The sequence below is a fragment of the Corylus avellana genome, chromosome 10 (genome assembly GCF_965113065.1).
Source record: "Corylus avellana chromosome 10, dhCorAvel1.hap1.2, whole genome shotgun sequence".
In the NCBI taxonomy this organism is placed as follows: domain Eukaryota; kingdom Viridiplantae; phylum Streptophyta; class Magnoliopsida; order Fagales; family Betulaceae; genus Corylus; species Corylus avellana.
In genome coordinates, this window is record NC_142499.1 from 1,166,221 (window position 1) to 1,184,958 (window position 18,738).

Sequence of the window (18,738 nt, forward strand, 5' to 3'; positions counted from 1 at the left end):
TGGATGGAGGTAGGCCTTTAAATAAGATGAAATATGCGTGCTAGCTACGTTGGTTTCTGACCAAGTCAAATGGGAGTCTCCAAACGTGGCAGTTACAAACTTACGTACCAGAACAGTGGGTGGGTCCTAAATATACCATTTCAATAGATTCTCACCTATTTTTTTTGCCGTTACATTATAACATCTCAGCGAGAGGTTTCATTTTAATTACTCAAAAAATAATTTTTTATTTTTTATTTTAGCTATTAGTTTCGAAGAGTGTTAGGAAGTTAAACCAATGAACCCAACAAAATTTTTAAACTGACGTGACATGAGTTTTTGAATTAAAAAAATACAATTCCCTCTCCCTTATCTGTCACTCACAGTCTGTCATATCAGTTTAAAATTTTTTTTAATTCATTTATTTGGCTCCCAAGCACTTCCCTAGTTTTTCACTATACACTATAATAAAACATCTATTTTTACCATCTATTATAATTAGATATTATTTTTCAGTATTATTTTATTTTTATTTTTTCTTTTCCCATAAAGAGAGAGAATGAGAGAAAAAATTAAAAAATAAAAAGAAAAAAAATATAATAAAATATTACTTAAAAAATTGTTACAGTCGGAGCAGGAAAACAAGACATAGTAATTAAATTTAACTAAAAAAATAATTTACAAGGACGGTTAGAGATTTTCTAATAGTAAATATAGAAGAGTCGCTCTAAAAAAAGGAAAAAAAAAAACTTAATTAAGTCAATCTGAACCTACTCAAATAGATAGATTTATATATATAAAAAAAAACTCTCTTATATTTAGTGTTTAAATTACTAGCTAATAAAATGATTTAAAATTTTTATCCATTTCAATATCCCTTCAAATAGAATCTCCTACAATTCCTTATCCGATTGTGGAGGAAAGAAAGTAGATTTGTTGGAATCCGAGACGTAGGGAATTCCTAGCTATCCATATCTGATATCACTTTGCTAGAGTTTAGGTACAAATGTATGTTATGTGACGAAGATAAAATAGCATCATCATCTCAATTTGTGCCATAATTTATAAGTCCAAGATGGATCAACGGAGAGACAATATGTGTCATGTGTGTGAGTGTCATTGTCATGTGGTCCAGTTGAAATTCCAATAAAAAACAAAACAGAAAAGGATGTGAACTGAGAAAGAAAGAAAGAAAGAAAGAAGCCCCACGCTTCCTCTCATTCTAGTATAGCCACACCATTTTCTCCTCGGAAAACGAAAGAGAGATAGTGGATGTTTACACAACGTCAATAAGTCAACCCTGTGGACTGCCATAGCCGACAGCTGTTTTCCATTGCTTATTTTAATTGCCCCACAATTTCCACGTGTTCCAATACTCCGCAACTATGCCCTTTTTTTTCTTTTTCTTTTTTTCTTCTGTACTGTAAATTTCCTTGTTACAATAGCTTTCTATGTAGTGTTTCTTAAATAACACTCCACTGCCACACACATTCACTATATTTTTTTCAAAAAAAATTAATATTAAAATATTCTCAGTTTTATATCATATTATTTATTTTTTACTACTATTCAAATAAAAAAAATTACTACAAAACAATTTTTTTTTACTTTCAATACCACTTTCACTTTTCTATACCAATTATTATTTTCTTTTTAATTTTTTTTTATTATAAACAGTGTGTTGGAATTCCCTTGTTGTTTAACAAACATGGCTTATAGACTGTAACGTAGAAGCCAAACTTTGGATAGGTACGTGTGTTTTAAAACGTAATATTTAAGAAATAACGATTTAAAAAGGTGGAATTTTACTAAATATTTGAAAATTTATAATTCAACCTTTATAGTTGTGATTTTTTTTTTTTTTTTTTTTTTCATGTAATTTTTAAAAACGTAATATTTTTACGTTTTCAAATCACAATTTTCTAGAAAAGCACTTCTAAACCAAATATTTTTCAGGATTTAATTTAAAACACATTTTAGAACCAAACATACTATTTGAGTAAAACTTGTTATGCATGGCCGGGGGAGGATATATAGTCGTTTATACTCGTTACGACTGCATGCTAGTTTGTACTCATTATTTTAGTACAAAATGAAGAGAATTTGATGAGCTCATTTCTCACGCAAGTCTATAACAAGAATCCCAAGTCCCAACAACCTAGAGCTTCGCTTTCTTTGACTTGAAAGATCAAGAAATGATAAAGGCAAAAAGCATGTGCTAGAATAATGTCCACTCCCATCCCTTCATCTTCCACCACTAAATGGACGATACACTTATAAATTATGTCCAATTTTTCTTTTTCTAAAAAAAAAAAAAAAAAAAAAGCTTTGATGATTCTAAGTTTTGACCTTTCCAGATGAACACGGATTCAATGTATGAACCCACTCGAGTTTTTTTATTTATTTTTTTCTATATTTTCTCTAGTGAGTTTTGAGTGGAGGCTGAAGGGAGAAGAGAAGACTTCTGTACGACCCATTTCTCATTCTTGTTTGCAATTACGTGCGAAGTTTCCTGTGACTCCCCGCGTCGTCTCGATCTTTCCAATAGACAATGCTTAAATATTACAAGTAACATGATATCTCGTACCCAAACTTTGTTCTACACCATAAAGGAATTTTGTACCAAACATTACAATTTCTTGGTGTTTTCTTTTATCTCCGTAAAAAATTCTTCCATCCATGTTAAAAATAATACATAAAATATATAACGTAAAAAAAAACAAAAAAAAAAAAAGCAGAAAGAGTACAAGTATTTCGGGGTGATTTGGTCTCCGAATTTTTTATTTTTTATTTTTTTGGCCCCTAAAAAATTACAGAGAGATGATAATTTGTTAAAAAAGAAAATCAACACAAATAATATATATAAATTATAACAATCCAATGGTCACCGTTTAAAGCTGGAGGGGATTGTAGTGATTGAAAAGAAGTATCAATAAATGGATGTTGATTGATTGCCTCAAAAAGCATATATAATCTGTAGCTATAGTTACCTTGGCCCTTTTCCCTTCCCATGCGTCTAACTTTTGCCTCAAATTACTTTACTTTATTGGTTATACGTTAACTTTGATGCGGAATACACACTTGCCACTTGCCTCCCTATAAATTATTAAAATGGATCGATGTTGATTAATTGGCGTTATCAAAAAGGCACCAAATACCAATCCATCTCTAGCAGTACTAGTTTTAATTCCCTACGTACCCATGGGTCAAACTTTTGCCTCAACTTTCTTTGGTTTATAGTTATATATATATGAATTTGGAGGAAGTAGAAAGAAACATTTGTATAATATATGTGGAAGTACCTTTAATGGATGTTGATTGATTGCCTCTTAAATTTTGGATCATTGTGCCTTATCAAAAAGCACCATCTCTAATTACTTCAATTTTTTAGTTCGTGTACGTGAACTTGGAGAAAGCAGACAGATTTGCGTAATGGTTTTTCAAAGCAACCTTTTTTCCCTTGTGAAAACGCTTTTGATTTGGAATAGACGTGCATGAATAGTTATTCTTCCACCACCTCAAAATATTCTCACTTATCCCATTCTTTTTTTCTTTTTCTTTTTTTGGAACAACACTTATCCCATTCTTTCATTATCCCACCTGTTTGGAAAGAAAGGAAAAGCAATTGCAGCTTTCTTTGACAATATAAAGTCTTCTATGCATAGCAACCAAAAAAAAAAAAAAAAAAAATCACAATCTTATAACAGCAGATTAATTTATGTTGTGCATGCAATCGCAAATTATATAAACATCGGGAGTGCTATTATTGGTATTACAATTTTCATTATAAATTCTTTATGTAAGTTAATTTGTAAAAAAATTATAATAAAACTTATAGTACTCAAGCATTTTTAAAATACCAACCTATCCAAAAAAATCAAAGTCTCATCGAAACACATTTGGGTTCGTGAATAATTGGAAACTATATAATTTCAATAGTCCTAAAAATCAATCATATAAGGGATGTGAAAACATCATGAAACAATGTCAAAAGTTCTACAGGACCTAATATGTCCTACATGAATACGACTATGCGATTGAGGCTATATAGATATCGAGAAGTTCATTTTAACCTATTGTTTTTTTTTTAATAAATAAATAAATAAATAAAGAAGACCGTTTAAATTAAGTCGTCTTCATGATCTCACCAATATGTAGGGCGATCGATTTGGATGGTGATTTAAAATGAGGTAATCGTTGCACCAAACACGTAGATAGTGATATCATGATCACGTGGCGGAGATTTGACCGTTTGATAGGCTAGAATATAGGCCCTTGCCTTTTTGAGGTTGGAATGGCCGACTTAAGCTTTTGGAAAATCAAAAGCTACAGCCTACAGACAATTAGATGCATTGCATTGTTTAGAGGCTTAGAGCTTTCAGACCACTAAACCTCGTGTTGACTACTTCAAACATTAATGTCATTCGTTGTTATTTAATTAGCAGCTGCGTATGACTTCAATTATGGCGTAGTTATAATGTCTATCATCGTATCAGTATCAATAAATTCAGTGGTCGTCGATTGAAATAGTAACAATATATTACGATCTTAAGTACATGTATAAAGTTTTTGAACACTCTATTTAAAGTTTGTATCAACTTGATCTTTCTTCTTCTCTATATATGCAAGTTTTTCGAAACTCAATTCTTTGCAAAATCTTTCGTGACATATTTAATTTACAGTCACCTTAAAGACGAGTAAAAAAGAGAAGATGCGGCTACTAGTAATTATACTCAAATTCAAGGAAATAATTTGTGCATCTATTTTTTAACCATGTAAATTATAATAGATTTTACATGTATTTCTTAATTAATTTTCTCTATCAAACATTTGTAAGTGTGAAAGCTTAAATCTAAGACACTGATTAGAAGGTAGTCATTAAAAATTACTGTGACATGCATGGCGCTAGAAGCCAAAAAGTACTTCAAAAGTCGAATCTTATGGGAAGAAAAGATCAGATTTCAAAGAATCTAATGTGACATGACACTAACAATCCTCCAAGAATTTTAGGTTTAGAATGGAAAAAATGGGAAATGTAGAATTCTTATGACTGCTGTCAATCTTACCAACCTTGTTTTTCCCTGTTTTTTCTTTTCTCCGTCGCTTTTGGTCTAATGTTTTCAATCTTGTCATATGTCCACCAAATGCAATGTAATGCTATACTTTTATTTTATTATTATTTTACTTTGGTGATGTTACCGTGTCTCGGTCTTTGTTTAAAAAAACATCTCAAGAACTATGTAGCACCATTAAGTCAACATGAAACAATAATGGTGGGATAAAAATGGTTTCTAACATTATTTGTTTGGTAATGTGATTTTGCAGACTAATAATGCGATTTTAAATCAAATCGCAAAAAATGTATTTATTGAAAATAATTTTAAAAAAATTGTGATTTCAAAACATAAAAACAAAGCTGTGTTTCAAATTACAAACAATGAGTTGCGTTTATAAAAACAAATGGTTTTAAAAGCTAAAATGCAATTTTAAAAATCAAATTACGATTTTATAGCAAATCAAAACCCGATACTGCCTACTGTTTTCTTCACCAATGTATCATCGTTTGATGGTTGGGCCAGACTTTCTCGTAATGTGTTTGTTAGTTGTTACTAATGGGCTTTCATGGGCCGTACTTCCCAGATATTTTCTTGAATACAATCAGCCCAATACGCGCTAGAGGTTCAGCAACGAACATTCACTTGAGTAAAGGAAGAACTACGATGTTGAATCATTCTATTTTGGGTCCATTGAATACCCAATCTTTAAGGTTCTTGATTTTGAGATTTGATGCAAAAGATTGCTAATAATTAGACAGTAAATGTAAAAGAGTTTTGATAAAGTTTATTTGTCCAAACATGTTAGTGGGCAACCCAAAATTTATTGGATTTGGATCCCTTCCAATTGGGGAGAAATTAAAGATTCTCCAATTGTTAATTGTGACCCTTCATTTTAAATTCAATGGTCTATAAAATCATTTAAACCTTGGTAAAACAAAAGTTAGTATTATACAAAAACAACTGGCATTTTATAGATCATTAAATTTAAAATAAAAGTCCACGATTAGCAATTAGAGAATATTGTTTTTGGATTTCGTTTTCTTTTCCCTGTTGTTGTTTTTTGTTTGCTTGTTTATTTTTTCTTGCTAGGTGTTTGTTCGGGCACACTTTGTGGGTGCCGCTCATGGGGGATTCACTTAAACTTCCTCCCAATTTCTTTGAGTGCGCCGCCGATCTCCTCTGCGCCAGCTTTGCCGTTTACTGTCTTCTGCTAGGTCTTTTCACGCGTCCCCACCGCGATGAGCTTCCAACGCCATCTACGCATCGGTTTCCGGCAAGCACGCCATCGGCTTTTCTTTCGACTGCTATCATCCGCCTAGTGTGCTCATATTTTTAAATTTTTAGTTGTATTGCTTTAATTTTCCCTGTATTTTTCTTGTTTTTCTTGCTGCTTGTAATAAGGCCATGTTCTCTTTCTTGATCTCCTCGCTTGTTAATTTGGTCCAGACCCCTGGGGTTGTGGATGTGAACAATATCCTGGCTCTCGGGTTCAGGAGAATGTGTGTCGGCATGGGGTCCTTTTGATCCCAGGGTCGAGGAATAAGAGCTACCCATGCATTAGTTTGTATCTACCTAGCTCAGATCTGTTTTTCCAATTGAAGATTAGTTATAGGTTAGCGGATGTTTGGCGTCTTTGATGTATAATCTTTTAGTTACGATTTTAATCTTTTAGCTTCGGCTAGGATCTTTCCGAACGTTATGTTCTGTGATTGTAAGAGTTTTAATGCTCTTGATTCCTTTATTAATGAGATAAAAATGATTTTCCTTTAAAAAAAAAAACAATTAGAGAATATCTAATTTCTCCTCAATAGGAGGGGATCTCAATTCAAATTTATTTGAGCTACATTTATCATCTGAATTGCTAGCTATTCGAATAATAAGATCATTAAATCTAAATAATAAAATTGTTAACAATTTCTATCCGTGTAAGTTTTATTAAGTGTGGATAGTGCCGATGAGCAATAATAATTGAATAAGGTGGGAACATAAAAAAGGTAGGACCCATATATTAGAACAAGTTGCTTTTCTAGATAATGCGAAAAACAAAAAAAGTTTATTTTCTAGATGATGAAGAATTGAATATTTACGGGTTAAACTTACAAAAAATCACGGGTTGAGAAAATTCCGGGTTAATTTCGTTGCGGAGATATTATGTCTTACGAACAAATTATTATAAGATATTATACTGCCTCTAGAAGGAAAGTGATAGGAGAGAAGTGACAGGTTGGAACTATTCGTGACGACTAATAGATATTTCCTTTTTTTTTTTTTTTTTTTTTTTTTATCTTGTTTCCGATGGCAAGTTGGATCATTCTTTATTTTTCTTCGAGGTTTCATTAGATAAATGTGCTTTGTCAGAATGCCTTAATAAGTATATATGTATATATCAAGGCATTGGTGACTCAATGACAATCTCTTTGCACGAAAAAGTTTGAGGACTCGGGTGTAATTAATTATCCATATTACATGTAATACAGGTATGAGATATAAATTATTCGAATGTGTTGGTGAACGCATCATTACAACTACTTTAGGCCGCCTTTCATGAAGGAGCTCCATTTGCCAAAAGGTAGAAGACATTAAAAGTTTGTTAGCCCTAGAAAATCAAAGAGATTCCGACACCTAAGTTAGTAAGGGGCAAAAGAAAAAGTTTTCTGGTAAGTGAGATTATTAATGATAGTGCATAGAATTAGAAGTCTATTGGCCCTAAAGTATCATAGGGACTCCGACGCCTGATTCAATAGAGGTCAAGAGGGAAAACTCTCTAGTAAAGGAGAGTATTACTGATAGTACATAAAATATTAGAATTGTATACCTTAGGCCTTATATACAAGCATGTACAAAATTCTAGAGTTGTATAAAGTCTGTTAGAGGGGTCATGGTTTTAGGTCCGTTGGGTCTTAAACTTCTTTGGTGGTCAAGAGGTAAGTCTATTCGGCCTTTTTTTATGTCGTGAGCTTTTAGGCGATTCTTAGGTCTTATAGGAGTCTCCCAATTCTCATGAATGATTAGTGAATCTATCAATATGAATTTTGGACGTATGCTTAGAGTTCATAGTGAACCTTAACTTTAGATAATTCTTAAGTCCTACAGAACAAATAGCTAATTATACTATCCAAAACCGTCCGAAAAAGAGAGAGGGGAAAAGGGCACCTGGTAAAAGATGATTTTAAAGAGAGGGAAAACGGGTCAAATATGTGAAAGGTCGAAATCTTAGAAATGTAGTAAAGAAATAGATTAGGGCCAAGATGTTTGTTGGCCAAAAGCATCAGGAATAATCAGGATAGAAGAAAAGAGAAAGTAAGCTATATGGCAGGTCAGGTTATATCTGATTGCCTAATTTCTTAATTAATGTCAACCAACGTGCACCTGCCTCTATGTCTTTGTAATAGGCATTAATATGAGTCGACTAGTTGCTCCACCTTCCCCTCAGTTAGTCAACTCACTTGAATGTCAACGTCCTAGTTTCCACTTGTTTGAAGAGCCACTAGGCTTCATAAAGATTTTCATATTTGTCAATTCAACGACCATATATATATGGATCCAATAGGCATTAACAAAGGCTTCATGGCAGCTTCATAAAGATTAGGTGATGAGCTTATGATACGTTGTAGATTGCACGTCACACATTTATGTTCATTGTTTATGAATTTAGTTTACTAAATTTACTAGTGATTTTTTTTTTTTTTTTTTTTTTGGAGGGGTTCGATGGCTTTGTTTCTAATTGACTTTTATGCAGTAATTAGCATAGAAAATGCTTTTATTGGGCATTGAAGACCAGTTAGATAATTCCATAAAAGAAAATGTATAATCACTTGCAACATCTCTACGGATCATGGAAATAAAGTACGGCCATATCTTGCCGCACTTGTCTTGATATTCTTCTCCTATAAGATTAGAGAGAGAATGTAGATTTTTTTTTAAAATTTTTTTGTCCTATGAAAGTATTAATATTTAGGCCTTGTATACCGCACAAAAAATTTCCTATAAATCGGCTTTTCCAAGCCTATTAACCGGCCCAAGCCAACTTGTCTAGGCCGGCATGACCTAGCTTGCCGGCCTAGTCAGCTTGATTTTTTTTTTTTTTTTTTAAGGTGCATAGGGCATAAAAAGATGCCACATTTACTATATCTTAGCCCTAATCGTTATTATCAATGTCCAACAAAATAGAGGCTAGGGAATCAAACTTTGTTAGCCATAAACCTCTCTCAAGTCTTAACTAACAAGGCACAAGAAAACAATCTATAAAAAAATAGGGAATTAGGTCACTTGAAGGTACATTCAATGTAGCTAAACACTCTTTTTCTTCAACATTTTTCATTTTTTCAAGTAAATTATAACTTAAACATCAAAGTGATCTCCGCTTACAAAACACTTTAAATTTAATTTCCCCTGTTTTGTAAGGAAGAACTTTCTTTCTTTTCTTTATGGGAGAAGTCAATAACACATGCATAAGCCAGTAATGCTAAAACCGCCAATTATGACAATGGAATTGAAATGCAGTGCACATATAATAGTCCCGCACATTGGTGAGAAAGTCACTCCGTGTCTGATGAAAGATCCCCATACTTTTTGACTTGTGCTTTCGGCTGTTGGATGATTGGATATTTGTAGTGCTTGTGCGCCAATTGCCATTACCATTCAATGGTGCTAGCTCTCCTAACCTCAACCGACATGCCTAGAATCTCAACCATATTTGTAAATGCTCTATCCCCTGCTTGCTAGTTGACTTACGCCAACACCCACCGAAGTAAATATTGATTGTTTTTATTATATTAAAAAGAAAAAGCAAATGAGCTTTTTTTCCGTTCTCTCTCTAATTGGGCAGGGGATGTGAGGGAACTTGGTGGGGCTCTCTCTTGCTTGAGCAAGGGCTCTTTATCTGAGCAGGAGACTTATTGCTCAGACATTTGTCACCCTGCTCGAACAAAGGTCAGAGAGCCTTCTCTCACAATCCTCTCTTTGAGCAAGAGATTGCCGAAAGTCCCTATTTTAGCTACCTTTGTGCCAAATTTAGAGAAGAACAAGCTAACTTAGGTTAATGTAGGCAAATGTGGCAGCATGTAGTTGATCAATGTGCAATTTCAACTTGTTTCTTTTAAAAACAACGTTTAACATCCAAATTCTCATCAACAAATAAATTTACGTGGATGCTAAAAGTTCTTAGCAATTGGAGATTTCCAAGATTTACTATTTTTTCTTTTTTTTTTCTTTTCAGATAATTAAACATATGTAAGATTCATATTCTAACACTGACCAAAGAGCTAGGAAGCCCATTACTATGTTCTTCTTTAAATAGCATCGAAGACAGAAAGCTTAATTCACGGTCAGATGTAGTTGGAAACAGTAACAAATAACAATCAAGTCGATCGGGTTCTTCCTTACTGTATATATCAATTCGCTTTCAGCGATCCAACATGTTATTTTTTCACAACAAATATTATATCTTATATAATTAATTTTTTACACAAACATCTTCGATTTTTCTTTTTTTTTTTAAAAAAAATATATATATAATAATAATAATTGTTTTTTCTCATCTGTCTGCCATAACCAAATGAAAACTGTTATATATGGTGGTCGGCGGTCGCAGTATCATAAACACTTTTAATGGCTTCTTTCGAAAATTGAGCTCCCACTCAAATCTGCGTTCTCTCTCTATGATCTTCTCCCACAATGGACGGACTCATCAACTCGGAAATTCGTCCACGTGAAATTCATTTACTCCTCTTCACAACGTCCATTCTCTTCACGTATATTACTACTCTATCCACCGCCCAAGTGCTTCTCCAAGGCTTCAAAGCCACCCCAAACCCGAAAGTCTCAACCTTCCAGCCCCTCCTCAACGACTCCACTGGCAATTTCTCGCTCGCTTTCCTCCGAGTCAACAAGACCCAGCTCGCCCTCGCCGTCCTCCACGTGCCTTCCTCCGAGCCACTCTGGCTCGCCAACCCGACCGAGCTGGCCAGCTGGTCCGACCACACGCAGCTCTTCTTCAATGGCAGTCTCGTGATTTCGGATCCGCACTCGAGGGTGTTTTGGTCAACTCGAACAAACGGTGACCTCGTTGTGCTCCTCAACTCCTCGAATCTGCAAGTACAGAGGAAGCTTGACCAAGCCTCCTCCTCGGTGCTCTGGCAAAGTTTTGACTTTCCCACTGATACCCTCGTCGAGAACCAAAATTTCACGGCCACCCAGTCCTTGATCTCACAAAATGGGCTTTACTCCATGCGCTTAGGGTCCAACTTTATAGGCTTATACGCAAATTTCCAAGAGAAATACAACCAGATATATTGGAAACACACAGCGTTAGAGGCCAAAGCAGAGATTGTCGAGGGACAAGGACCGATTTACGTCCGAGTCAACTCAGATGGCTATCTGGGTATGTACCAAAAGGGAACCATACCAGTGGACATAGAACCCTTCAACAGCTTCCAAAGACGCATCGACGGGTTCCTGCGGCTCCGGTTAGAACAGGACGGAGACCTCAAGGGATATTACTGGGAAGGGTCCAGTTGGATCTTGAACTACCAGGCGATCTCCAACCTTTGTGAGCTCCCAAGCCCGTGCGGCCCGTACGGTTTGTGCATACCCGGGTCCGGTTGCTCCTGTCTAGATAACCGGACGGAGTTTCGGTCCGATGCGGAGTGTGCTCCCGTGGAAACCGGCGACTTTTGCAGCGAAAAGGTAGTGAAGGACAACTTCCAGGCTCTGACGAGGAGCGGGGTGGAGCTACCGTACAAGGAGCTAATGCAGTACGAAACGGCGCCGTCGCTGGAGCAGTGCGAGGGTCTGTGCGACAACAACTGTAGTTGTTGGGGGGCAGTGTACAACAACGCGTCCGGGTTTTGTTACCTGCTGGACTATCCGATCCAAACGTTGGTGGCGGTTGGGGATGAGAGTAAGGTGGGGTATTTTAAGGTGAGGGAAGGTGCAGGGAAGAGGAAAAGGAATGTGGGTGTTGCAGTTGCCTATGCGGTGGTTGGCGGGGTCATAGTGGTCTTGATTGGGCTAATCGGGTTTTGGACGTACAGGAGTTGGATCCGGAGGAAGAGGACCCGGGAGGAGCAGGGCGAATTTTCACCCGGCCCGTATAAGAATCTCGGGTCGGCAAGCTTCAAGTCCATCGAGATGTCTAGTAGATAGACGATGATGATTGATGAAGATGACGCAAGGGATGACATATTTGCGATATTTGACCGACCATGATGTAAACCACTAACTCAGTTTGATTAGTGGTTGTGGGGCCGAGGCTAATCTTTGTTTTATCTTTTTGTCTAAATTGAGTACTTCAACCAATGTTTATCTGTACAGTCCGTGAGTTTGCATGGCTATCTTAGTGCCCCACGTGCCGAATTTTGGAGGTTTGTCATGGCATCTTATCATGCACATCCTCCCATGAGAGATTTTATACGCATCAATTCCCACTAAATACAAATTTTGTATATGCGTCGTAATGCTAATGGTCTAAAGATTTTTTGCACTATGTGGATTGTTGTGGGCTATAACATCCTGAATATGTTTCAGCTATTTAGATTTAGACGTTATTAATTTGGGTACCTGCTTCCTTTATATTACGGTACACTCAAGCACACCACTTCTGGATGCACTTTCTGTACATATTATGCTGAAGTGATTTTTGTTCGGATCAGGATCCCTCCCATTATTGGGAGAATTTTGTTCATCTAGATAAGCCTGTGGGACTTGGGTTAGATGAGTAATTACCAAATAGCAGCACAAAAATGTTCTTTCTGCTTTTAGAAGGAAAAAGATTCAAAGAAAAAGGTGAAAAACATAGGGATCACAATTTTTTAAAATTCTATAGGAAATGACCAAAGAATAGTGCCGGCTTGAGCACCTTAAGACGTGCACCCTCCCTCTCATTTCTTGTCAGAAATCCAAATAATTCAGGCAAGAATGCCAAAAGACCTAAATTCAAAATATACAAAACAGAAAAGTCTAGCCATAGAGAGCCTAAAAGGACCTCATATGTATAACTGTGAATTAAAAATTATACTGCTCAGTAAAAAAAAAAAACAACGGTAACTAGAAATTCTAATAAAAGTTTATGGGTCAAAACTGGATTTTAATTGGGTGACAAAGAAGTATATACTTATGGAATGTTGGTTAGACTAATCTAAACTTTGAAAAACTCCTCTCTATCTCATTTGAAAAAAAAAAAAAAAAAATTATGATTTTTTTTTTCCTATTCAAATGAGGAAATAGACTACAAGAGAGGATTATGATTCTTGTTGAGGTGGTTGGGTTTTTTTTTTTTTTTAAAAAAAAAAAAAATAGGTAAAAGAAACTTGTGATTCGGTGCAGGTTGTTGGAGAAGGATGGCGGAGGATATTGTGCTCCATTACGTAAGGCATGACACATTAGATTGGCAATGCCTTGAACGTTGTAGATGTAGGTTTGAAGAAAATGCATGTGTATCATCATAAGGACAGCAAACTGCAATTTATAAAATATTCATCCTCTCATTGTCTCATTTAATTTTATCAATGGACTTTCCCTAACATTTAGGTAGGACGACTTCTATCTTATTATATGTATAGATATTTATATACCAACTTGTGTGTTTGTGTTCTTTTTATTATCTTTGGATGCATCATGAGTAGCTTGAGAAGATCTTTGACTCGTCTATGCTTTTGCATTTTATAATATTCCTCATCACTTTCATCTTTCAGGACATGGACTCCACTCTCTCTCTCTTTATATATATATATATATATATATATATATATAACATTTAATTACTGACTCTATATAAATTTGAGTAAAAGAAATATTTCCAGTTGTTAGAATATGTGATTTTTTGTATGTCTTAAGAATAGAATAAATATTGGGTTGGAGATTTGAAGGAAAACTTTGTCTAATACTCACGCGACCATCTTTCTATCTATCGTTATTTTTACTTTTTTAATAAAACAAAATCATGAAGGATAGCATGCACGGGTATATAGAAGGAGCTCATCCCTTTCAAAAAAAAAAAAAAAAAAATGGATCAGCTCGTCCCAACTCTTTTTTTTTTTTTTTACTTAATATATAGTTAATAAGAAGATAGGTAATATTCATAGAATTTCAAGCGTGAGTTCCACTCATTCTTGTACACGAATTTTAATTATTGAATATGATTATTGAAAATTTATGTAGAGGATATGTTAAACATTATTTCTCTAGGTTCTTGCACATAAGTCTTGTCTTAAGTTGATGTTTGTGTTTAAGTAATCCATAATATAGAGCAATGCTATATATTATAATCTTATTTTATTGAGCTAATATAACAGTTTTCATCATCCTTTAGATCAACTTCTGTTGATAGGCATGGTCACATTAATTGAGTGAAATGTATGTAAATGTAGTATTTAGTATTTCTCCCATAATCTATAGGCTAATATTACTGTTGGCATAATGGTGAAATTTAAGGTTCAAAGGGAAAAAGAGAAAAAGGGAACAAGCAAAATTTTTAAATCAAAACCAAATGTAATCTTAAGGCTTCGAGTTATGGGTCGAACCGACTCGAACGACTCCAACTTCAAGTGTAGCCCAAAACTTTTGAACCAAACTTCTATCGGTTTTAGATAGAAATCGGGCTTTAGACGGCTCACCCTACAAAAGAAAGCGCCCAAAACCACGCAAAGCGATTTCTTTCACTGTGTTTAGGGGTTTAGATTCCTACGAGGTTTTGGGAGCCTCGGTTGCTCGAATGCCCGCGTGTCTGCGCACACTGTGGTGGGTGGTGAATCCAGTAAAAAAACTTCGATGTGTTCTGGGTTATGGGTCGAACGCCTCCAACTTCGAAGGTTGTTGTTGTTTTATTATTTGCATCATTGACCTTCATCTGTTTTGAGGTGGGTATCTTTTGAAGTTCGATAAAGATGTTGTATGCTTTAGTTTCTTGAGTTTGAGTGTGTAAGCTTTTGCTAGTATGAAGGTTCGTCTTTGATGATGTACGACCAATTTCAAGTCAAAGAGGACTTACAATTATTGAAAAAACTGGCTTAGAGGCTTGTTTAAATGCCGGCGAGATAATGCCTAAGTCAGTAAAAAAACTTCAAAAAAAACCCTTTATATGATAGGAAGAAGTTCTGAAATTATAATGTGAGATTTGAATGATCGAATGAATGAGCTGTGAAGAGTAACTTCCCTTTTGAACCCTATTTTCTTGATGTATTTTATTACATGTATAAATATAGTACTATGAAAATAAACAATATAAAGATAAAGAGACAACACTTTAGTTTATATATGAAAAGAACAATTATATAGACTATAAATAGGTAATTATATGGTAAGTAAATAACAATTGTTTTTGAACAATAGATTCATTTCTCCTTCATACGATCTAGCTATGTGTCGCCTTCTAACTGGGTTGCCTGTTCGTAAATATAGGTCAGTGGCTCTTGCTTAATAACCCTTCCTTTGTTACGGGTTAGATGACATTAAATGTCAACTCTCCTATAAAGAAGAGTGATGTTCCCATACCACTTCCAAGGTTGACATATCGAGGTTTGAACCTTTTTAGGTGGAGAGAGTGATTGAATGCTTCGCAGTCTAGTGTAATTTTCTAGTGTAATTTTTCTGTAGCGTCTAAAATAATGTTGTTGAACCAATCTGTTCCTGGGCTAATTAGCACCTGAAATGGGCTGCCTGCCCAGGCCGGGAGATAACTAGGAAGAGGATGATATCCTTCTTGGGTCGCCGGGCCCATCTCCAAAGGGGCTTCACATTTTGCTAGTCTTGGCGTATTGGGCAAATTGTTCGTCGCAGCAACTCTCTTTCCTACTTCTATCAATAATGATTCTAGTTGTTGAGATGTTGAGGCTGGGCTTTTGGTGCTGCTGTTTATTGTATTTGGAGGGTATCGTGAAATAAAAGGTTGTACCATAGCAGGTTTTAGTTGTTGAGAAGAGTGTCTCGAAATAAGAATGCTGCGGATTTTCTTATTTGCTGACATTGATGTTTCATGTTCTGTGATGGGTGGTTTTATTAATTACATCTAATGGAGGGTGCTACTGAGGATAGTTTGTACTGCGAAGAAGTCATTGATCAGATGTCTGTCTGTCATTTGGATTCACACAGGCCCTGCTCACTAGAATGGTTAAAAAGCATAAGAAGAGATCGAGGGATCATCAACTATTCTTCTACTCTCAAACTCTCTCTCTCTTCGATTTTTCACGAGAAATTTACTAACTTAAACATCAGAATGTTTTTCATCAATAGAGGACTAACACCACTCCGGTAGTTTTCTTGTCTTGCAACTTGCCCAAAGTTGGGTGCGGTCATGCAAAAACATGCTTTTGCACTTAAGATTAACAGCTTTTCGTTAGCTTGCAATTTTTTAATCTATGAAGATAAGGTATGAGATGCTATGTATCATATTTTTATCTTACAGTACTGACATATCAGTTTCATCTAATCATTAATTTTTTTTAAAAAATATAATAATTTATCTAAAGGTTGGTGAGGTTACTACATCAACATTATAGGATAATTATGAGATAAAAATGTAATTTTTTAAACAAGTAAGCACTTGAACATGTAATAATAAGATTAGTTGCAACATAAATAAATATCAGGTTAGGTGGAACTGGGATTCATATTCATAAATAAGATTTCTCATGGAAGTACACTGTTTAGGGGTTTGTCAGAATGGGATTAGAAAAAACTTTTTTTTTTTAATTTTTTAATTTTTATCATTGTTGGTGAATCAATTTAATATAATATACTAGTGCATCGTCCTAGAAGTATGATGAACGTACGTTGATGTGTAACATGTGTTGTGGAAATAAATGTACGTTGATGTGTAACATGTGGTGTGGAAATAAATATCTCAATAAACGAATTAAGTAAACATTTTGAGTAGGTTGGGGAAGTAATTGTGCCCAAAACTTTCTCATGGAAGAATGATTGCTTCATCACATTTCACAAGGAAAAAAAGAACCTTATGAGAAGAAACGAATATTCTTAGTTAGCTTTAATATCTTTTCATGATTATTCTGCATGATGTGTTTGTAGGTTATTGGGGGTGATTAGGGAGTGATTATCTTCTCCATATGGGACCGGATATACCTTTCTCTTTCCCATAATTTCCCACTATGAAACAAACAGAGGGGAAGGTGTTGAGTATAATGAAAGCCCACTTAATTAATTTGCATTTACAAATGCTTTCTAAAGAAGCAAGCTCATTAAATCATAGCCATTGCCTTCAACTGTATCACATTGAACCAAATTGTTGGCACTGTGTACCTTTTCGATTGTATTCAAATGTGTCATCAATTTCAAGTTCTCATGTGAAGTTACATATTCTCTATTTCTCAATGAACTTGATGGAATGTGAGGGAGATAATCCTTGCCAAGAGGCATTTTTGTGGGTTGGAATATAAGTTTAAACTTTTGAGATAATTGGTGATTTAATATGGTATCAAAGCCAAAAGTTCTAAGATCGAACCTTGACTCCGTCAAATTACACCAATTTAAATTAAATATTCCACGTGCTGGATTTCACCTATCAAAAGGGAGTTTGAGTCCATAAGTGAGGGGAGTGTTAAAGAAATGATTAAGTGATTAAATTTATTTTTTCCTATTAACTTAAACTTTTGGGACAAGTGGTGTTTTAACAAGAGGGACATGTAGCCCAAATTTACCTCAATAAGGGCTAATGTTTGTAAGTGAAGCTCTATTTTCAAATCGAACAATGCTATTTTTTATATTTATTTTACACTGATTAATGTGACATGTTTCAAGTCGCTTTGCTTTTATTGTTTTGAGTGGCTGACATGAAAAGTCACTTAAAATATGTCACGTTAGCTAGTATGAAATGGGTGAAAACTAGTATTACCTTTTTAACCGACACTAATCTTATTTTTCCACAAATTGCTTAAGAATTGAGAGAGTCTAATTAGTATTTATGAAATACTAATATAATGTTTGGTATTCATGTACTATAGCACGCCTTTCTTCATCTTTAGGCTCAACATCATTTTTTCTTGATTTAGAGATTATATATATAAGATAAACTTTGAGATGCCAAATAGAAGATGAACTTTTCAATGTAAAGAGATGCTTGGAAATCACGTTTAAAACATCAAAGAATTTATAATAGACAGTGGGGTAGTCTTTATTATTTTCTATCTTTTCATCAACCGATCGATCGAGCAGTTAACGTTTTTGTCAACGGTTTAATTATCTGTGTGTCTTTTCATATTTAAGCTTTTAATGGCCAGTCTCTTCCCCTTTATAGTTTGCTCCTTACCAAATTGGTAGTTGTGGACATGTGGCCAGATGGATCCGGGGAAGAGACGACAATTTTCTAATTTACTTGGTCAGTCACCAACTATAAACCAACTCCACTCCCGGCCACCTCGGCGACATAACACAAACACAAATCATCTTTTGTCGATATTTCAAGTTTCAATTTATTTTAATTTTCCAACTCTTTTTGTTAAAATTCCTTTTTTTAAAAAAAAATCCTTAATTAGTCCAATGCTTTTTTTTTTTTTTTTTTTTGAAAATAGGGGCATTTTCATTAAAAAAAATAAGTGAAATTAAAAGGGTGAAACATGGGATACCGACATTATAAATTTTAAACTTCAAAGTTATAATTGCAAAATCGCTTATACTTTGAAGGATGTAAGTGAAGTTTATCTTGCTTATTTTGTTTTTATGCTATTATTTATTTATTTATTTTTGGGTT

The 18,738-nt window shown here is 34.7% G+C and overlaps 1 protein-coding gene across 1 annotated transcript; it reads left to right on the plus strand.

Moving 5' to 3' along the window:
• Positions 1-10,349: 10,349 nt before the first annotated feature.
• LOC132191799 (D-mannose binding lectin protein with Apple-like carbohydrate-binding domain-containing protein) lies at positions 10,350-12,347 on the plus strand. The gene has a single exon (XM_059606902.2). The coding sequence runs from the start codon at positions 10,713-10,715 to the stop codon at positions 12,180-12,182; it is 1,470 nt and encodes a 489-aa protein (XP_059462885.2). The 5' UTR covers positions 10,350-10,712; the 3' UTR covers positions 12,183-12,347.
• Positions 12,348-18,738: the final 6,391 nt, after the last annotated feature.

Coding starts and splice junctions, on each gene's coding strand:
- LOC132191799 (XM_059606902.2), top strand. CDS start 10,713: ATGGACGGACTCATCAACTCGGAAATTCGTCCACGTGAAATTCATTTA.